A 23408-nucleotide genomic window follows, 5' to 3' on the forward strand; every position below is an offset into this window, starting at 1 on the left:
ATGGGCAAAGCAATGCGAACAAGTGATCGTAAGCTTCGGTACCATCGGAAATCATAATTAGAGCCACGGAATTTTCGCAAACCTCCACACTGTCACACTGTGTTCGTGATTGAACCGCAGTTATCTGGACACGCCCCTCTACGACCGTGAGACAACGATGTCCAGCTAGGAGAGAAGTAAGCGAATCAGGTAGTGCCAAATAACAAGGATAAAAATGTTCTCGCTAAGAAATCAACCAATGGGAAAGTAAACATGGGTCGAGCACACATATAACTTTGAATTCTATCCTGAGGCCAGAGGAATCCGCGAAATTTCCGGGACTCTAATCATAATTCATTGCTAGAGACCATAAAAATTCGCGATTTCAATGACCTATAGGATGGACTCCATGATCGTCTATGCACTCGGGCGAATAATTGCATCTGCTCATTTTGTTACTGACTCGCAGCACCTGTTAACTGGGATGCTCGTGATTCGCTACTTCTTTTGTTTACATTTTTTTTTCAATGGCCCAAAGTCCTTCAGATTTACCGTGGCCCAATCACCGAAGCAGCAAAACTGCAAACTTTATGGATTCTAGCCTATCGTGAAACGAATGCGCGAATTTTTCAGGTCTCTATTCATTGCTCTATCTGTGTCGATCATCAACAATAGAGCAGTAGTCGGTGTATTTCCGACAGATTTTGTCGAGGGAAGTCATCGAAACCGTGTCGATAGGAGATGTTATGCTTTGGAGAATAATTATGATTTCAGTGTTCTGTACTAACCAAATTAATACAAGAGATAAATATAAAAATCCTGAAGTGTCAGTTAATGTGTGGGTATAAACTAAATAAGAACAATAAGGTGTGCCCTAATCGTGTTAAGTGGGACGTCTGTTCCGGAACTGAATTATTGTAGCGGACTCATCAGGTAGCATACTCTTGCAATGTGTCCATGATCGCACCACAGGTTATTTGGACACGCCCCTCTACGACCGCGAGCCAACGATTCCCAGCTTGGAGAAAAGTAAGCGAATCAGGTGGTGCCTGCTACGGAAAACAAAATGGTTCTCACTTAGAAATCAGCCAACGGAATCAGCTAAATTTAACGGTCCCGATAGCAATTAGTAAGCAAAACAAAACACTAGAATTTTTACATCTTGAAAGTAACGATGCTGTTGGAAGAATCGAAAAAATGACATGGAGTGAGTGTTGTAAAACAAAAACGTTAACAAAACATCAGCAATGAATTGGAATTAATTTCACTACGATGACAAAAAAAAAGTTTTATATCCAGATGGTTAAAGGGGGTGGCGGTCGCTCTCATTTTGACTTCAATGATTAACACGGCAGAGATTACATACACCCACTCCCTAACTTCTTGGCTCAGTGGACACAATGCTTTAATTTCAACGCAAAGGCCGTATCACAATCGGTAGACTTTACAGACACATAATTACACATTCCAGATTTTTTTTTTTACATAAATGATAATAATCTTTCGCGAATTGGTTTTTGTATTCGACGAGTCTTCCAAAACTAAAAAAAGGGAGGAATCCGCCATGTATTAAAATTTTAAATAAATGTATTCATTTTCGACTTATTTTGAAGTTACAAATCTGGCGCCGAAATCAAATGAATATAAAATATTGCAGTTACCCACGATAGTTAGTTTAATAAAGTACTAATATTACACAAATTCTTTGCTGATTTCTTGTTAACACAATTGTTTAACAATAGGCCTACTCACTTCATGGTGGCATTTTTAAGATTCTGCCTAGCGACTTACTTTCAAGCTATTACGACTCTGATTTGATTTCCTAACCAACTGCTAACCGGTTGACTTCAACATTAGAACAGACACCCGCTCCAGAGACAATAACCTCCACGGGAAATTATCCACGGACCAGTTACCTGGCAGTACAATTAAGTACTAATAGTTAAATTCACAGTTAAATTCACAGTTAACTCAATTAAACTCTTTCAGAAACATTAAGGTCCGTTCTAGATAGCTTTAAAACAATTGTAATCAATACCATTCATTTTTCACTTGCGTTTTAATGAATATTTTGGAAAACCCGGCATATGATCTACTCTCATCTTTCATCCTCTTATGTAAATGAATCAATCTATACAGAAAGGGCTTCATTCAATAATCTGGCATTATAGTGTTTGACTTAAAAAAAAAGTCTGAAGGTTAAAAAAATCAAGCAATATGTCTAATGCTCGAAATGCCATGTAGGAAGTTTGGTTGAGAAATAATCCCTTTCTTGTAGTTTTGTTTCTAGATTTAACTTTTACTGATGGCAGCCTTTTCATTATGGACCAATTCAAATGATGTTGCTGTGCGACAAGTCATCTAGAAATCTGCTGAGAAAGGTGTAACATATAAGTTATTTGTAAGGAACCAAAATCTAATGATATCATATGAAATATATATTCTGATATGTATGGTAAATAATTTAAAGATATTAACTCAGGGAAATTGATAAACCTTTAAATTACATTTTATTTTGCTAATCTAACTGGGCGAAGGTACGTCAAAACATGAAAATGTTCACTAATTTTCTGGTAATGGACAGTAATTAGTTCTACTGTTTATTTTAAAGTCTTCAGAAAAACTAATTATTGATATCCAGCATGGTATGGTGACAAGATATAGTATGTCCGTTTTTTTCAGCGCTGTGCTACACAGGTGTAAGTACAACATATTAAGTTAAAGGTAAGGCGAATGCTTATAGTGAAACTTAGGAAATTTATTGAGGATTAGGGATCGTAACATGTATTAAAATTGTTGATAACTATGCCAAGTTAGCGATACTAGATAACCAATAAAAAAGAAAAAAACTCATACATACTTAAGAAGGGTAAAAATTAAATTATTTTTAAACACAAATTCTTGCACCACCCAAGACAATCTAGGAATCTAGGGTTACAGTACTGGAAATTCACTTACCATTTTCTCTGGAGTTGTAAGTGTAACTAATCTCATTCTCGGCTGGATAGAATGTAGTTACGTTTGAGTCTTCACTTTCGTCATCGTTGGTTACAGTGAAAGACCGCTGCATTGTTGTGCCAGGAGTTGGTCGGATGGAGAATCTTGGAGTGTGGAATGAGTCAATCGTATTTTCGGGGTTCCTAGAAGGGAAGCGATCCCACGCTCCAGTTTTGGTAGTCTTGGGGGTGTTGGAAAGTATTCCTCGGTGTGAATTGCTCGATGGCCAAGGAGTACTGCTTGGTTCTGGAGGCCACGAGGATAGAGGGGTTACTACGTAAACTTTCTCTTTGGTGATGGGAGATATTGATACTTGGAGATCTTCCCATGAAGGCGACGATGTCACCTCGGTCACAGTTGTCGTGTCATATGTCGTAGCATCTGTGGTCGTTTCTGTAATTGCTGCTGGACTTGTGGTAGCTGTATGTACATTGTCTTTATTTATAATAGACTCCCAGAACAAAGAATTTTTGAAAAAAATTGATTGTTGATTACTTATGTTGGCTTCTTTTGGTTTAGAGATGTACTGAACTTTCGATGATAAAGAAACCAAGGAATTATTAATGCTGCGAGGAGTTTGAGTCACAAAAATATTATTTTTACCTGCAAGTCTTGGAACAGCTGTCGCAATCGAGTTTTCAGCAGACATAAAGTCATCAAATATGGACGGAGGAGTCGTCAAATATTCTGCTGGAATTTTTTTAGATGGTATCAATTGGTGCGATACAATACTGTTATGTGATTCTGGTGTAACACCAGACTGAACTTCGTTAGCTTTGCTTGTGTTAACTGAAGCATTAAAACTTGAATACTCGGAAGCTGTCCAATCATCAATGTACTTCTGAAGCTGTTTGAGGTCAATGCTATCTGGAATTGTAATATTTTCTTGCTCGCCGCGAAGTAAGTCTTGAATATTGCTTGCAAGAATGTGCTGCTGTGTAACTGTGAATGGCTTTTGTTTGTTACTACCCTCTCGGATCAAGGAATTTAAATTTGTTAAAGTAGCCTGGAAAGGGTTGCTTGTTGCAGAGGCTGTTGCGGTTACTGTTCTAGATTCCTGGTGCTGGTGGTAGTCTTCTTGTTGCTGCCACCACTGGTTCAAGTTTGTACCTGTATTACATTCTGATATTTGTCTTATGTTACTGTTGCTGCAATTCTTTGCGACACTTTCACCTTTTTGCGATCCAGTCATAGGATGCCAGCCTGTAGTTTCTATGTCTAAAGGCCTACCTCTTTGTGGCAGGAATGGGAGTGAGTCTTTACCAGATGTGTAAGGTACAATAATCTGTATTTGTTTTGTGTTCTTGGTTGGAACATTTGTGCGTATATGATGCGGCATGGGTGGTGGTAAAAGCCCTGCGCTATTGATGGTATGGATACTTTGGCCATGAACCGAATCTTGTGGTGGCATAGATGTAGTAGGTTTTTTCCATGCTGGAACAATCGGTGGTCTGGTTGGTATTGGAGCACTGGTCGATCCTGGGGAAGTTGTCCATTTAACGTACTCATCTTGGCCTGGTTGGGGATATTGGTTGAAAATGTGACCTTCATTTTGAGCTGTATTAAAGAAATTTTGTGGTAAATTGTTAATGAAAGGATTATGAACAGAAGCAGAGTTTGTTTGAAGATGCAAGGGACGCTTGATTACACCGATGTAATTAAATGGCGGGGGATACATATTCTCAATGTCACTGAACATGTTCCTGAAAGGTGCAGGGGGTGGACCTTGCTGTTGAATGGTAAATGCCCCCTTAGGATTTTTAATAACACTGTGGGGTGATTCATGACGATAAGATGAGAGAATCTGATCGTGAGCAAAGGAATGATGGTGCTGTTGGTCCAGGTTATTTATCTGACGCACCAATGAGGCATCATGCAAGGCAGTAGTTTGTATTGATGGTTGAATGTACACTGTAACCTTCTGTTGGGGTGATGCAGTAGACAAAGGATTAAAGTACGCTGCTTGCTGACTGGTGACGGTATGACTTTCTTCTTTTAATGTATCTGTGTATTTCTGTGTTGTAGCTTCATACTGAGAGTTATACCATACATTGTTATTCTCAACTGTTAAACGAACATTTGCTTCTTCACTGTTGTTTATATGTGACTTGAAATTATGATGAAAATCCTTACTTGTATTATTCCATACAAAAGAATAGTCTTCAGATCCTCCTGCAAATTCGTTTGAATTTTCACTCAAATAACTCGAGAGATTTTGTCTCAAATTGTAGTCACTAGCATCGAAGGAACTGTAGTTTTGATGTATGTTATAGTTGTCACTGTTTTCGAATTTTTGTTGTTCAAAATTAGGTATGCTATTTTGATACTCGCCACTTGTTGTGTTAAATATATCATAAGCACTACTTTCAAGAGTGATCGGCTTTCCTACAATAATATCAGATGTATCTGGATTAAAGTTTATGTGCGATGCATTTTCTGGTTGAGGAGTTTGATGCAATTCCTTTGTTTCATGAAAGCTTGTGTTTCGGAGACTTTCAATTGATGATGTGGTATTTATGTCTATATATGGTGAATGTACAAACTGTAAAGGATATTCTATGGATGAAATATAATTAGCAACTTGTACACTTTTAATCACCTCTAAATTTGAATCTGTTTGAGATGGAGTGTTTGAGTGGTACTGGCTTCCAACTGGGGTATTGTACTGTTCTTGAGTGTTGAAGAAATTCGTATTAGAGTTTTGATTGTTCTGTGAAGGTGAAATCACTTGGTCTTCTGATGGGTGCAATCCACTAAAACTTGGCTCAGTGATCGTAGTCTGACTCAAATTTTCGTTGAAATGTGTAACTTCAAAATCTTCTGAGACAGGTATAGAAGGAACTACATCAAAAACAGAGCCTCTTACATCCAGTAGTTTTAAATCATTGTCAGTACCATGAGAACTGTGCGAGATTTGATGTTGATGGACATTTTCCTGCTGCTCTGCTGAAAATGCAACATTTCCAACAGAAATTTCTGGAGGTACCAAATTTTCGGGCAAAGATACATTATAATCACCATGAGAAAACGTATGTGCTTCATGCAAGGGAGGAACTGGAAAGAAGTTGGCTGGTTCATAAAACTGAGTCCTGAGACTATGAGCTGATCGATTCTTGAAATAAATTTGTTCAGGTTGTAACTTTGCATTTACATTAACATAATGTGGGGGTCCTTGAGGACTAGTAAATGGTATCGCCTGCTGCACAGATAATGGAGATAGAGTTGGCTCAACAATCTTCTCGTGTTGGCGAGTTGTGTTTGATCTTTGAGGGATGAAAAAAGGAAGACCATAAAAAGTTTCTGTTTTTGAAGATGTTAGCGAAGAGGACAGTGAAGGTAAATATTTATTCTCTCCTGGGAATTGTGATGCAATTGGAGGAGGAACTAAATACCTATACATTGGTCCAGGATTATTATACTGAGGAACATTCTGGTTGGGAGGGCCAGTCGGCGTCCTTTCAGGATGAACCAGTCTAGTATAAACTTTTTTTGGTATCGACGAGCTGTAGGGTGTCACGTAACTGCTTGATTGTGGCCATGGTATAGGTGTTTGTAGAGCTGGAGGAAGATATGTGACACCATCCTTAGGTTTGTTGAATTTTAACCTATCAGAATTATCGGGAAAATTCAGCGAGGAGTCTTTAAATCTTCCAGGACCAATCAGACTGCTTGGTATTCCTAGAGGGGAAATGGGCAGGTCTCTGTGATGGCTGTAATGGCCGACAGAGTCTGAAACAGAGGTATCTATTTGGGAAGCATGGTGTTCGAGCAAAGGAATCCATGGAACTTTGTTGCAGGGATTGCAGTCCTTTGATGATTTATGACCGTGCGAACTTTGTGAAAGGAACTGTTGGTTTGGTGGATACTGCAGTATAGCTCTCTGCCTTTTCGAAGAACCAGCTGTCTCTTGCCTCTGACTCGAATTCAAGGGAAACAGTTTCGTCCTGGTTCCCGACGGTCGAGATGAACCATGGTTCTTCCGGTCTTTTGGAACTGAAAATGTATCTGTAGTGGCTTCTTTGCCGAAATTCCACCTAGGAACCCTTTGCACGCTTGAATCTTCAGCTGATATTTGACTTTTAACTTTCCCAGCTGAAGACAAGCGTAATTTCACAGCTCCCAACTTAGTCGTAGCCGAGTTACTTGGAGTTTTCGCCAATGGTGGCGGCTGAAGATAAGGACTCAGCTGTTTCAGCTTGATTTGTGTTTTTTCTTTGTTTTCAACACACGTTGCCAATAACGCTGCGAGTGAGAGTATTCTCACCACCTGAAAATTAAAAAAAAAAGCTAATTTTAGTTTCAGTTTTAGTGATTGATAAGTGCATTTTAATATATACAAAGAGTAAAAAACATTTATATAAGCACCAGAAACTCTAGATTTTCATTACATGCAGTACAATGACAAATATTTAAAACAGTGAACCTCAGTCCAAAGTGATTTTTTCTCTAAGAGCGCATTATAATTCTTGGCTGTTTGGATGATAACAGTACAGTAACTTCTATTTTTTTGTTGTTGGGGGAAGTGATATTCTTTGTGGAGATAAATATAATAATTGTATAATGACATTAACACAGAGAAAGCATATATATGAGAAATGCATAATATTATGTATATATATACACATATTGAAATTATATATTCACTTCTAATTAATCTTTACACATAATTTATAAACATATATATCTTTAATTAATTATAACTACATACTAACTATAATTAAGTATAACTATGTGACTCTTATGTTCTTGGGAAGTATGTTGCTGTACAATACAGAAGACCTCCACAGAAAATGAATTTAAAACTACTTTTCTTTTTAATTTGAATTTAAAAATATGTTCATTAGAAATGTTAGTAGTTGGTTACTGTAGTAACTATAAAATGTTTATATTATAAGGAACGATGAAGAATGCCACGATTTTTCCTCACAGATTTCGCAAGGGATCACAATTACGTACATCCTGTCTTTTTTGAAAATGCATCCTTAGCACGCAAAGCAAGACCAGTAAAACTGTAACCTACCACTACATATTGTCATGGTTGTAATTCTCAGAGAAGTCGAAATTTAAATTTTTTTTCAACTGTTGAAAAAGCTCTATTTTGAATATATTTGTAGCAGTTTCAACAGTTCTTCCAGAGAAATCTCACTGATTTGAAGTTTTTTTAATTTTTTTTTATTTTTTTTTTAACAGTTTCGCATTGAGAGTGTATAGCTAACGCAGGAATGTCTGCAGTTGAAGTGTAGAGATGCCGGAGATGCCTGTCTTCAGAGTGTTGTTAATTGAGACCAAGTGTTCCCTCCCCCCTCCACTCTCTCCTCACAGTGTACCAGGCCCAGTCACGCTCCCAGAAGAGATCGTTACGCTAGCAGTTTAATGGCGGCTAAAGCTGTGGGCGTGGGAGCGCCTTTAAACTGTCAGCCGGAAAAATACGACTTGGTGTTCGTACACCGGCGGTAGTTCCGCGCCTCCTTGTCTTGCCATTGCGACCCCTAGAGGGGGGAGGGGGGGGGAAAGAGCAGGAACAGTTCTGTAAGAGTTTTCCCATAAGTAGGGTCCATATTGTATGGTGAATTGCGATAAAACCGAGATAACACCGAAAAGAATTTCAAAACACCGCTTGACACAGAAATGTTAGTTATTACACCATGTATCGAAATGCAAGTTATGTATATAATTGAATTAAGTAGCATTTTACCAAGATTTAATTCAAATAAAAAAAAGTATTTTTTTTAAATGTTGGAAATTTAAGAAATATAATTTACGGACAAAATATAGATCACAAAGCAATGAACCAGAAAATAATTTTTAATTTGTTCTACTTTGCATCTATTATTGAATCATTTTTAAGTAAAAAATGCTTGCTTATTTGTTTTTATTGTTTTGAATGTATCTGTTTTAAATAATTTATTACAAATTATTTTTACGTAAAAATGCAGCTACAAATTTTACCACTATTTTTGCGGAGTAATTATTACAAAAATGCTTTTAAAAAAATTTAAAAAAAAACAATAAACAGAAATATTCTGTTTTAAAAACAAAATTGGACTAAAAATAAAACCATAAAATGGTGTCTTTACCCATAAATTGTTCTAAGTATTTTTATTCACGAATATTTCAATGGAATCATTTTAACACAGCACAGGTTTTGGGGTGGTTGTAAAACTATGTTTAATCAATGGTTTAATTTAACATTATCCATACTCAAAGTACTTTCTCTTTTATTTTCAATAAACAAGTGGTTAAGGTCCAACCCTAAAAAAAAAGCAAAGAGCATTGGGTAAACATGTAAAACCATAAGTGTTACATAAGTTTTAAATTTCTTTTTTTTTTTGTGACGAACCTGCAGTCAAAGTTTGTCGGTGGAATTCTGACTCACTGACTGTCAATTATGAATATTGCACCTGCTAACACAGTACAAATTTAGTCTGACATTCATTTTTACATTTTTGTAATAGAGTCCTCAATTGAAAATTCTACCAACTCCCAAACATTTTTTTTTTTCAATTTTGAATGAAATTAATTTATATTCTACGAAATTTGTAACTGTCTACTAGCTAGTTCTTTCGACGAACTAGAAACGTATAGTCTTCCTGAGCATAGACAACGGAATGGGTATTATTAGTATATATTATATTAGTACTATGTAATGCCCAGCATGCGTTGCAATGCCTCATTCATTTTTTTGTTGTAAATTCACATACACAAATCATCTCTCCATCTCTAATTATCCCTCTATCTCTCTCTATTTATATCTCTATGTCACTCTATATATCCCTATAACTCTAACTACATATATATCTACATATCTCTCTATCTTTCTCTATCTCGCTCCTCTATATACATTTATTTAACTCTATGTCTATATGTGCCTATATGTCTATATATCTATATATATCTTAATATATATCCCTCTAGCCCATTCTTTATGCCTCCATCTATATCTCTCTTTATCTCTATATTTCTGTATCTTTCGCTATCTCTCTATTTTTATGTATCTCTCTTTATAATATTAAATTTCTTTTATAGGTATTTAATACAATTCAATTTTGTAATGCGTGAGTACTCACAAACCGAAAACACACGAACTGGCCCTAAACTAAATAAAAATATACATTTTGTTGAAACGATTCGCACGCTAACTGTTGTAAAATGTAGTACTAATACAGAAACCTTCGCGGGAATATGCATACTGGTACCTAACAATAACTCACCAAAGTTTCATCGCAATCGTATGAATGGTATAGAAACAGATTCGGGACAAGCAAACAATACATTAATTTTTATAAGTATAGATTAGCTTTTATACAGCTACGATTTTATTTTTTATCCAATTATTGCTGTGTCTGCGCGGGTCGACCCGGGAGACGTCTGGCGGACGGCGTGCGAACCACGTCCCCGACCGGGCGGACGCTTGACCCGTGTCTGCGCAGGTCGACTCGGGAGACGTCTGGCGGCGGGCGTGCGAACCACGTCCCCGACCGGGCCGACGCTTGACCCGTGTCTGCGCGGGTCGACCCGGGAGACGTCTGGCGGCGGGCGTGCGAACCACGTCCCCGACCGGGCGGACGCTTGGGGAAGCCTACGATTCACTCATCCTTCTGGACATACCCGAAGACTCACGTTGGCAAGCCTTCTTTCAACAGACGAGAGAGCCAAACTCCCGATCGTGCATCTTCGGTTTTTTTTTGTTCATTGTAACTCATGATAACTAATGGTCAATTAGGTTAGGTTAGCTACATTATAAATACTTTAAAACATCGTGGACGGTTGATTTGGTTAGGATAGCTACATTAAAAATACTGTGAAATCATGTAAACGGTTTCCTAGTGCTGGATAGCTACATATTAAAAAGTTATTTGCTAAGCAAACATAAAATGATTTTACAGTAATTTTAATGTAGCTATACTTACCTAATATAACCAACCATCCACAATGTTTTAAAGTATTTATAATTACTTCTTGCTAATTTTAAGAATGACATCTTATAAGTTAAACCCGCGCATTTGGAGAATAAATACTCGCGAATTTCCCCCCCCCCCCCCCAAATAAATACACCTGTTGTGGTACGGAAAAAAAAGCGAGCATGAACTTGGCGAACATCGGGTTTGGCTCTCTCGTATGTGAAAAGAAGGCTTGCCAACGTGAGTATTCGGGTATGTCCAGAAGGATGAGTGAATCGTAGGTTTCCCCGACGCTTGACCCGTGTCTGCGCGGGTCGACCCCGGAGACATCTGGCGGCGGGCGTGCGAACCACGTCCCCGACCGGGCCGACGCTTGACCCGTGTCTGCGCGGGTCGAGCCGGGAGACGTCTGCGGCGCGCGTGTGAATGCTCCCAGGCGGCGAGGGGCGGCCTACTGCGACACTGACCCGGTGCAGCGCGCGGCGGGCACACTTCCCAGCGGGACTGATGTCATAGAGCCACTACTTGCCAGGACATGACATGCCGAGGACGTAGTTCGTCAATTTCCCACCTCATCTTCGCCACGAATCAACACCCAAAAAGTTTTGGGGAACGGTGCTTTGCCACACCTGGTGATGGCGTGCGAGTAAAGATCCGGTTTCCAGTCGTTTCGAGCAGTCAACGCCATAAAATACAGTTCTGTGAAAACTGTTTCTAAACTGCAAGCACTGCAAGTCAACAATGGTTTCTAGTTGTCTTGCATGCATGGCGCGGAACATGCACGCAGAATCCGCGTGGCTACCCAAGGTTTTAATTTTCGAAAATTCAATGGCTTGAAAAAATAGAGTCACGTTAGATATTTAGTAGGTTTTGTGTGTTTTTTTTATTAGTGAACCTTTTATTACTCATAATCATACTCGTGAGTTACAAATCTAATTGGCATCGATTTGGATCAATAACGCTTAGTCTTACGGATTATTCCATTTAAAAAACACCAGAAATATTCTTATTACAAAATAACTAGCAATAATTATCAAATACACGTGAAAATCAATTAATTTTTTTACCTAACTAAATTTAATAACTTAAACGTTGTATGCATAATGTGTGCAACTACAGTTCTGCCGGGGTCCAGGAGCAGGAGGAGACTCCGGCGAGTATGCTCTATCCAGGGCCGTAGCCAGGATTCTGAAAGGAAAAAAGGGGGTGGGGCACTATAACCATTATACCATTTGTTACGAGTAAGTATAATATTATAATGGCATTTTTGGAATTATAAAAAATATAATGATTTGGACCACTAAAATAGCAAGGAATAGAAGACTTTTAATTAACTTTAACGTTTACATATATACATTTTAAGTTATGATTTAGCTTGAGTGGAATTAACCTGGATATTTTATATTTTTGGTTATTTTTATTTAAATGTTTTAATTCTTGGTTTGATTTCGTTAATAAATACGCGAAACACACATGTCAAGTCTCATATGAAAGACATACTTACACATGTGCAAACTGGCATGAAATAGAGACTGTACTTGGAAACACAATTCCTGCTGTTTCTGTGTATGAGGGCTGTAATATGGAATAAATACGTGATACCTTCTTAACTATCACAACAGTATGTCCAAAACGATTTCTTTGTAAACTTATGTAGTTAAATTGCTGTCATTTTCTAAATCTTGTTTCGCATGTTCTTTATTTCTGTTAAATTCCGTAAGGGAGGGGTCGGGACCTTCAGGACTCTCCCCCCCCCCACCCACCCCCCTTCCTGACAATGGTATATTGTCCGGACACTTGGGAAACCCACAGAGCGAGGAAGATCAAGAGTCGCAATTCAATGCTATAACTAACGCTCTTATTTTCTTTGTAAATCAGCGAACTGTGCGGTATTTATCGGCAACCTAACAACCTAAAAGTCGTTAACTTTTAGAAAGAAACTATTGGCCACCTCGATTTTTTTGTTGTCTTTCGCTACTGGTAATATTCACCATAAATGTTTCAGATTACCTATTTTCCAATACGAAAACAACAAACACACTATTTTTAAGTGCTTTTTAGTTTGTTCCAAAACTTAAAAAATGCATAACAGCAAAGTCTGATTCTTGACAATCATAACTTTAGTTTCAATTCATAATTATATATATATGTCACACGAGCACACGCCTGCTAATGGCAGCCATGCTTATTTAATTGCCACCAAGATAATTCAACATTGTCAAATATTTTTCAAAAGTTTGCAATTATACTCAATACGTCACTCTGTTAATACAACATTCCATAAATTCTGAACTAATAATGTCTGTAAAATTACTTTTTTTTATTGAAGTCGTTTTGTTTAACTAAAGTCAATGTTTTCTTTATATTTGAAACTTAAATTTTGATGTTGGTATTTCTGAATTGCGCAACTTTTTTAGTGGCCGTATCCCGCCCTGGGGAAACCACCCGCGCGGGGAGCGGCTCTAACAGTACTCGCCAGTGATGTGTAGACATAACCTCACTTATATAAATACACTCGAAAATAGACTCGAAAAGTTTTTGAACACAATTCTACCACTTATATTCACAAGAAATAAATGTTTTTAATTATATGGTCCAGTACTCAATATCAATCACTAAAGTATATGATTTAAAAGCACATGTATGATTTTTATTCGTATTTAGCCTTTTTACAGCCTGTCAATTTTTGTAGCTTTCTGCGCGCGCATAGTAAAAATTTATAATCATAACTTTTTTCATAACGCGCCTAAAGAAGTCAAACTTCAAATAATCGTTCAGATTCGATAAAAAATTACGGGTTCGAAATTTGTGATACTGCTAAATCCGATACGATGGTGTGATCAGTATTTTCATACGTCTGACTGACCACGCTCAAAGTCTCGGCAAGTTTATCAGCGTGGAACTTAAATACAAAATAATGACCTGTAACGGGTCAATAATTTGAAAGAACCCAGTGTGTCCTTCAGAGACGTAATGCATCTGAAAGCACACAAGTTCTGTTGGTGCCGCTCTTTGGCGACATGGCCACCAGCTCAGCGCTCGTAAGGTCGACACTCGCTGGGCAGCTGGGACCGAACCAACGACCAGAGGACCGTCGAGCAGCCTAATGAACCTGACATCCTCGCCGAACGCAAAGCAAAACTGGTCGCGGAACCAGGATCGGCCGTTGCTACAGGACTTTCCACCGATGCGGTATATCAGGGGCGCGGGGGGGAAAGTTCCCCAAGAAGCGAGCCGACGAACGGGGAAGACTCGCACGCCAGTTTCCGAGCCTTCGCGCCTAGAGGCGACGCTGCGTTAAATGATCCAGCGAGCGTCGCCCTTATGAATTTACTTGATTCAACATAAATGTACCTTCTCTTTAATTGGGGTACGTATGCCCTTCAGGCATTCTGGGTTCAATTACAGGCGCGGCCAAACCCTTGATTTTTCACATGCGGAGAACGTGGCGAACATTGTCGTTAGTAAGAGGGTAAACATTGTGTCATGAAAAAAAGGGGGCTGATCTCCCCCTCCCCCCCCCCCCCCATTTGGGACATCATATACCATCGCTGCTTCATTATCAACGCTTCCTACTTCAGTCACAATAGCGTAGCGTTCCACGCATTCGTAGTGTCAGCGTGACAAAAATGGGGGATGGAACAGACTGTCCCGATTATAAATTATTCCTATTTCCGTCGCATCGCGAGCACGATATTACCGACACGAGAGTCAGAATTTGTTTTTCGAAAGATGCATGGGCAATTCTATTATTATTCGTGTGTACGTATTTCGTGTTTTTTTTTTAAACTTATATATGAACAATTTATAATGTGTTCACGCTAAGTGTTTTATTTACAAACAAATGTTTAATTTTAATCACAGAAATTTCTCTCATATATGTCGATTAAAAAAAAAAAAAACTGTAAACTTTAATGTTTGTCACATGCGTAAACGTTAGGAACTGATCATTATTTTGTACGAGCTCTTACTGACAAGTAAAGAGGTAAATTACTGTGATTCATTGTATCGACAAGACTGTAGTCAGGCCATGACTGACCTCGTGGTTCGGAGATGCCTGGTCTAAACGCCTGACATTGAATAACACCTGCTTAAATGTTCGTCGAGTATCGAAGAAAAATATATCTCGGTTCTGAGACGCTTGGCCTAAGCGCATGATTTTGTACATGAACTGTTTAAAATGCTCGCCGGTTATCGGAGAAAAATACCTCTTAGCTACTGACTGGATGTGTTTGGCGGGTCGTTACCACAACGCCGAAATACCATAACGCCGAATGTCAAAATTGACCACAACGCCGACAGCTAGAAAACTGCTGTGTACCACAACGCCGAAATAACAACTGAATGAATTTGTGTGTGTTTCTTAAATGTACCTTAACGCCGAAATACTACAATCACAACCTAACCTTACTTAACCTAAACTAACCTAACCTAGCGTAATATAACCTAACCTAACTTAACCTAGCCTATCCCAGCCTAGCCTAACCTAACCTAGCCTAACCTCACCTAGTCTAACCTAACCTAGTCTAACCTAACATAGTCCAACCTAACCTAACCTTTGTGGCAGTCATGCAATGGCATTTTTCGGCGTTAGTGTATTTCGGCGTTGAGGTGATTCGGCGTTGTGGTACACAGCAGTTTTCTAGCTGTTGGCATTGTGGTCAATTTGGCATTTCGGCGTTGTGGTGCGTCCCCGTGAATGACTCGCTGGCGTTTTTTTTTTTTTTTTTTTACTTAACTCATCAGGAAAATATAATTATTTCGTTGTTGGAAGTGAAAACTCGCAGGGTATCTCTTCTCCTCTTTCACATAAAAGAATCTCCCGTCTTTTTACGCGCGTGAATCCAGGCCGCGGTCGATAAACTCACGAGGTTTCTCGTGGATCGATGTCAGTGATTCATCGACCTCTTTCCACGCAGTCTTCGGTGCTAACGTCTCTTACGACGACAGACTCTCACTCCCAATCAAAATACTAATTACATTGACTCGTAAATCTTACTTCTCGCTAAGTTCTATGTCACGTTGGTTAATTGATTTTACTGTGTTCACTGTTTCTTGAAGGCTTTTCCTGCGCTCTTATCAAGGTAGCACTCTTACATATTGCGCTTAGACTCAAAATTTCTCAGCATATATTTACTAAATATTATACAATATAAAGTAAAGGTGCTTGACCTTTTGCAGATCCAAACAAAGCGATTAGTAAATAACTAGTGAGAAAATTTGTGACAAAAAAAAAGACAGAAAAAATTACAAACGTTTAAAAATTTAATTTTCAACGCTTGAAAAATAAATCTAAAATCGCAACGCTCCTTTAAAGCCAGTGCAGGCCTTATCTTAGATGGCCGATATGACATAAAAATACTGAATTCACCATCGTATCGGATTTCCGGTCTTGTGACTTTTCGTCGCATCTATAACCTCAGATAGAGTCACCTTTAGATAAAGGGAAAGATTTCACTTTTTTTTTCCGCGTAATGTTTTGATAATTTTTCACACCTAACGGACAGCTGCAGTATTTAAACTCGGCAGGCTTTTCTACGTTGCAAACATAAAGTAAAATTTTGGTCCTATAATAGTTTGTCAAATGTTTTCACCAATCTTTTTTTCTTTCGATTTTTTAAAATAAAAATACTTCGGTAGTTAAAAGAATAGCCTACTCGAGCAAGATGATACGCTTACCGCAGATGAAACAACGTTAATCTATCCCCGCTTGCTTATTCGTCCTTCATTGTTCAGGATTATCAACGTTGGCCCCCTTTCCTTGGTTATTTATATTACGAATACGCGCGCGGTTTTCCACTGCCAAAATTATTTTTTTTAACTCCTTGATATGCACGGGATCACTAACTAGAGAGTACTGCCTAATTTCCGAATCCAAGTTATCAACGACAAGCTCTACCAATTCTGATGCAGTTATGGACTACCTAAGACAACCACGTACTTCATATCACTCATGTATGCTACCGCTGTTTCATCTTTCCTTTGCGCATGGCAAAGAAGAATGATTACAAAAAAATATTCTTTAACTTTCGTGTTACTACTAAAAACCAAACATTTTTCTTTCGTTGCTTCCCACGTTACCATATCTACAATAGTATTGAAGTGATTGTATGAAAAATACCATAGCTTTTATTTCACTCGAGAAAAGACTAACTTATGCTACTCAGAATGATTCTGAGAAATCAATTCTTATACAACTGGAAAACGTAGGTAAACACTAAGGAAGGACTTTTGAAATTACATCCCCTAAGGGAGTTGAATAGGGGATGAAAGTTTGTGTGTGTCATAGACATACAACGTAACAGACGTACAAACAGTGTCATTTCTTATATGTCCGCCATGCAATAGCTGTGAAGCCATTACGTTTTGCTATTGTACCGATTAAAGTGGATAAAAATGAAAGCTCTTGATCGTTTTTCGTCGCCATATTTGGTGCAATTGTCATTATTAATTTGTACTTTCTTGTTTAATGTCATCATTAAAATAAATTACCACAGAAAATTAGCACAGAAATGCAACATATTATTTCTAAAGCAAATTACACACTAGCCCGCACACAGCGGCACACTTACTTTTATAGACTAACTTTTTCAAACTTTGCACACTTTCGCACACTTTCACACACTTCATTTAATTTATAATTTTCAAAAGTTTTTAACTTTTAATTTCTTTTAAATGTAACTGACAGTGGAGAAAGAGATTTAGAGATATTTAAGTTAAAATGAAAATATGCAATATGGTAATTAATATTCTTATTCAAAAAAATAAATAACATTTTATAATTGCCAATAGATTTTTTTCGTGCTAATCGCACACCTATAAACATATTGTTTCGCATATTTTGTGCAGATTCCGTGAATCAAGGATGTATTGGCTACCAAGTCTGGACTCAAAATGTGGTATATCGTGAAGTCCTGTAGGCGATTCTTTAATGTGTGCGGTCTAATTTTCCATTGCAGGGTTACAATGATAGTTTATTAAATTTTTTTTTAATCATTATTTGTTTGTGCTGAACTAATTCATTGCCACGACCAAATGGTAAAAAAAAAAAAAAAAAAAAAAAAAACGCATAGGCACAGAGCAGGTTACTCAAAAACTGTAACATTGGAGAAAAGTCGGACGGTTGCTGAGACGTTGCCGATGAGGAATCCTGAAGAACTGATCTGATGTGTAATGATGTATATAGCCCGGGAAATGCCGGATACTTCAGCGAGTACGTAATAAAACTCTAACACTGACTGACAGTCAACCCACAGCTTAAACCGGTGAATCTATAAGCATGCAATTTTACACAGGAGTTCCTTATACAACGTAAGTGAGCACTAAGAAATTATTTTTGTAAATTCGTCACCTAAGGGGATTAAATAGGGAATGTAATTTTTGTATAGAAAAGTATCACTTTTGAAGTTATAAATCTGTAAATTGGTTTAGGCTAATATTTATAAAAAAAAAAGTCAGTTGAATAAGCTATTTTGGTAGGTAATTCATAAAAAATAAGGATAAAACACTTTTGAGAAATCCGTAAAGGAAACGAGTAGAGGAAATTCACATTTCATGGTTTTTCTTCTTATTTAAGAAAACAAAATTCCTGAAAATCATATTTCTCAGTATTGTGTTCATGTATTTCTCAATTATGCCGGTTTGAAACCCGGCAGATAAGCTAGGTTTTGTTTTTAATTTCAATTACCATCGGGAACATGGTGAGTTATATATATATATATAAATTAGTACTTCGTAACCTTGAAATTCTATCTCAATGGTTGTCATATGTTACGTTTCCGTGCACTATGGAAGCAGCAGAGGCGATAGTTAAATGTCCCGGGAGATACGTCTACGTTTACTCGATCCATCTCCCGTTTCCGTGCCTACGTATCTGCACGCGGCTTGCGTGATACGTGTCTGTACGGCCCTTTGGTAAACAATGTCCTTCTTCCACAACCGTGCTCAATAACCTGTTCATTGTGAGGTATTACCCATTTGTAAAATTTATCAGTCAAATTTGAGAATAGGTAGGGGGCACCTGTATTTCGCGAATACATTTCGGGTCAAGGCATTTCACAAAACTTACTAGCTTTTTTTTTTTTTTTTTTTAGAGTAATGGCGAATTGTGAGCGTGCAGTAATTGGCGTGCCTGTTTTTTTCATTGGCGGGTAAACACCTTTCACCGACTACAGCCAATAAGTATAGCATAAAGCTACAGTGTTTTGTGAAATACCTTGACGCTAAATGTATCCGCGGAATACAGATGTCCCTAGCAATATGGTTCTAAATTTCATTTGGTTTATGAAATATAATCAATGGGCCCGAATAGCTCAGTCGGTAGAGCATTAGGCTTTTAACCTAAGAGTCCAGGGTTCAAATCCCTGTTCGGGCGTAATTTTCTTCTTGTTAGTTTTAATTTACTCTTGAAACTTGCATTTATTTAAATATAATTGTCTGAATTGTTAGTGTATATATACATATAAATTAAATCATGATTTTGTTTATTTTAAATGTTTGTAAGTAAATAAGCAATATAAAACCTGAAACATTTGATTTTGGCTCCAAATGAAATAAGCAACACGGCGTGTGCGTCGCGGTGAAACGTGAATATCATCCTGTATCACACTCGCAAAGGCAGGAGGAACAGGGAACAACCAACCCAGTTCGCAAGGAACCCGCTGAGAAAGGGGCACATGGCAGACGGCGCACGGGAATTAGTTAAGGTAATTGCTGCGCGCGCAGCTGTTGACACAAGGAACACGGCGACCCCCTCTTGTCTTGCGTCTGTGAGTCTCGCCTGGGGACGCACCACAACGCCGAAATATCGCAACGCCGAACGTACAATAACGCCGAAAACCATAACGCCGAATGCCAAATGGACTACAACGCCAACAGCTAGAAAACTACTGTGTACCACAACGCCGAATTACCACAACGCCGAAATACATTAACCCCGAAAAAAGTCATTGCAGGACTGCCACAAAAGTTAGGTTAGGTAAGGTTAGCACACAAATTCATTCAGTTGTTTTTCATTTTGCTCCTGCCCCCCCCCCCCTCCCCACAGCAAAATTTTTCGGCGTTACTGTATTTCGGCGTTGTGGTATTTCGGCTTTGTGGTATTTCAGCGTTGTTGTACAGTATTTCGGCGTTGTGGTAACGACCCGTCTCGCCCGCCTTATAAGTGTGTGTGCGCGCGCGCGCGTGTGTGTGTGTGTGTGTGTATTTGCGAGCCGAACTGCGAGCCAACTCGTTTGCGAATCGTTCGTTGAAATAATCTGCACGACGAACTTCCCAGGAAAAGGAAGTAAACCATTCGCAAACCACCAGCAGTCATTTGTCAGCGACCGGTATGAGTTCTCAAGTCATGTCTTCGCGTGAGGAAAATTACGCGATTTTGGTCGCAGATATATTCAACTCAGCACCTTTTCCCCTCATGGCATTTTAATTTAATTTTTTTTATATTGTACCTATGTTTAGGATGCCAGGGGAAATATATGGTTTTGTAAATATTATTATCAGTCTCAGTTAATATTCCTGCAGACCACTTCATGATTATATAAGAAAACTGTGGAACAAAACTAATAGGCACGTCATCAAATACACAATGTTTCCCGGAGGTTCGCGAGCAGTTAGTTCGGCGCTACATGGTATAAATATATTTTTTGTAAATGGAAAATAAATATAGATTTAAAATTACAGATAATTGTAGTTTTTAACATTTACCTGAAAACAACTCTATCATTACAAAATAGTGTTTGCGGTTACACTGGGTTCTGTTTCTTACCCGGGTTTGTATTTGCTCATTTCCTACAATAGTTAAAGTTATTTGTAGAATGTCCCCTGAATAGCTCCCCAGTGTTAAACTGCGCACATAATAAGAATAATACAACAACATATTGTGTAGATTTTTCCCATTAGATTTTTTTTCATGATTAAAAAAAACTATGTTTGAATGAAACATCAATTAAAATATAAAATTGTGTGCCAATTTTCATAGGGAATACCTACTCAGAATTATCTCGAAAAACGTATTTCATAATATAAATATATATATATATATATATATATATATATATATATATATATATATATCCATAGCCAAGTGCTGTACAAAGTTACAATATCTTTGTTGTAGAATTACAAACTATTTTTTTTTTTCGCAATTTGTTTCCAAAGGAATCTTTTGTAAAATTAGAACATTTCATTATACAACAAATATTATTGTAATTTAAAATTAATCATGTTTAAAAATTTAAAAATGCATGAATATAATACAAGTTAAAAAAAATAATTCCATCGAGAACTGTGATATATGATATAATTTCATAATTTAAAAAAAAATTGAAAAGTTTGAGATAGCTGATATCAAAATTAAACTTTGTTCTTCCCTCTGTGTGATCACGTTCATTGTAACGACGTTTCTCGGCCGCGTGGGGAAAGGAGGAGGGAACGCACAGCAGCCAGCGATCGCACTCGGGGGCGGTTAGACACGCGCAGTTCACCCCCGTCGCCTGATGGCGGGGGGGGGGGGGGGGGGGGAGAGGAAGTTCGTCGTGCCTGGAGGACGTTCCGCACGGCGAGGGGAGAGCGACAGCGAGATCACTTAGGCCCCGCGGTGACAAGAGGAAAGTGAAAGGCTCGAGCAATTAGACGACAAGGCGGCAGTTTCCGCGAGCGCCGGGAGACTTGGACGCACGAGTAGAACAGTATCGCTCCCGGAGAAGGGGACCCCCCGTTGTGCACAGAGAGGCAGAGAGCGCGCGGTGGCCTCGAAGCTAACGTAAACCTAACAGTGCAATTTGAGCGGGGCTTACCTTGAACTTACCTTTAAGGCCCTATCACACTGTTTATCTCCAAAATATTTAACAGCATAGTTGGAGGGAAAGTATTGGATGGAAAATGGCTTTCAATTTTCTCTGTCAAATATGTTTGGACGAATAACCTCTAATATGTTTTAAGTCAAGTCACACTATCAAAGTTTATTTTTGATCTCAGCTATCTCAAACTTTTCAATTTTTTTTTAAATTATGAAATCATATCACATATTTTTAACTTGTTTTATATTCATGCATTTTTAAAATTTTTAAACATGATTTATTCTAAATTACAATAACATTTGCTGTATAATGAAATAAATTTTCATATATTTATTTTATAGCAAGATTATTTCAATTTTACGCATAACATGCTTTCGCGTACGACATTAAAATTAATATTAATTTAGTTATTTAACTTATTTTCTCTTCGCCAGAATCGTTAAGACGAAAACGGATGTCATTTTTATTGGTCGATTGCATCCACCAACCAACTTATTTCAGAACCCGTCCTACATGAAAAATATTTTATGGAAATATTTTATGAAAATTTTTATTCATCCAAATTGTCAAAAAAACATAGCTGAGCTAGCGACCTTTTCGGTGACGTCATAACCCTCTAACTTCATTTGACATAACATACAGGAAGGTGTTAGCAGCGGAAATTTGACAGTGTTGCCGGGTATTTAGACAGATAAACTTACACGTGTTCCGTCACGAGCGCAACTTGAGGCTTGGGCTCACACGCCAAGCTGGACTGTGATATTCTTGTATTTTTAACAACATGGCGGTCGCTATATCCACTCAATGCTTTCCGATGTAAAAAAAAACAAACAAACAGAGAATCAGCTGTAACTACCACCCCTCTAAAATCCGGCTTTATGCTCTCCATGATTCGGACAGCCCTGGTCCATACAGCGGAAGAAAAATAATAAACAAAGAATTTTCGTGAGAAATTCAATACATTAACAAAGATTTTACGAATTATTAGGGGCACGTATTTTTCGCGAAATAATCTGCTCGAACATTAGACTATTAAAAGGTATGCCCGTGCTAGCGATTGTTCCCTTGTGATTGGCGGCCGTCTGCAAGAGGAACCAATTAGGTACCCTATTTGGTCGTGTCATTCAGGACGCGTTTACTTACACACTAGATGGCTGTGATTGGTGTGCTGACAGCATACACGTGCCTTAAATAAACCCAGCCAACCACGAAACACAGACAACGCTACATAGTTTTAAACACACAGCTGGTCTGGAAAACTTTTCGCAAAAGTACGTGGCCCTGCGAATATTACTGGAACTGAACAAACCTTAACAACTATTTCATTTTAGTTATGATCACATAGAGGCACTAATACCAACCCTACTTAAAAAAATTACAATAAAGAAGGAATTTTTGTGAGAATTTGATTTGAGTAACTCACTTACCCTAACCAAGAGTTTACGTTTCAAAGCAGGGAAGAAAAAAAAAAGAAGTAGCTTGAACGCAGATTTTTTCAAATGTTTGATCGGGGTCAATGTATAGCATGGGATTAGATCCCCATAGAAGCCAGGGGGGCCCGGGTCCCCTTGGAATTAAGAAGACCCTCGCTAAGGGGGGGGAGCGTGCTTGCATTTGTAAAAGCGTGACTATGAATCGGGTTTGATGTCAAAACTATGTCTTATGGAAAACTTTCTGTGCTTTTATTTAAGTTTTCTGCTTATTGCGTGCGTGTAGGTCAAAAAATGGGCGG

General features: G+C 38.1%; 1 protein-coding gene and 1 non-coding gene across 2 annotated transcripts in view; one reads left to right on the forward strand and one right to left on the reverse strand.

Moving 5' to 3' along the window:
• Positions 1-3575: 3575 nt before the first annotated feature.
• Positions 3576-23408, reverse strand: part of LOC134532289 (uncharacterized) — a 47772-nt gene continuing 27939 nt past the window's right edge. Inside the window, exons 2-3 of the mRNA XM_063368707.1 lie at positions 3624-7243; positions 3576-3579 (exon numbers count right to left, since the gene is read on the reverse strand). Coding sequence (XP_063224777.1) covers positions 3576-3579; positions 3624-7243 — 3624 coding nt within the window. The remainder of the gene's footprint in view (positions 3580-3623; positions 7244-23408) is intronic.
• Trnak-uuu (transfer RNA lysine (anticodon UUU)) lies at positions 19179-19251 on the forward strand. Its single transcript has one exon. It is a non-coding gene; the product is annotated as a tRNA-Lys (tRNA).

Source organism: Bacillus rossius, chromosome 5 (assembly GCF_032445375.1).
Source record: "Bacillus rossius redtenbacheri isolate Brsri chromosome 5, Brsri_v3, whole genome shotgun sequence".
NCBI lineage: Eukaryota > Metazoa > Arthropoda > Insecta > Phasmatodea > Bacillidae > Bacillus > Bacillus rossius.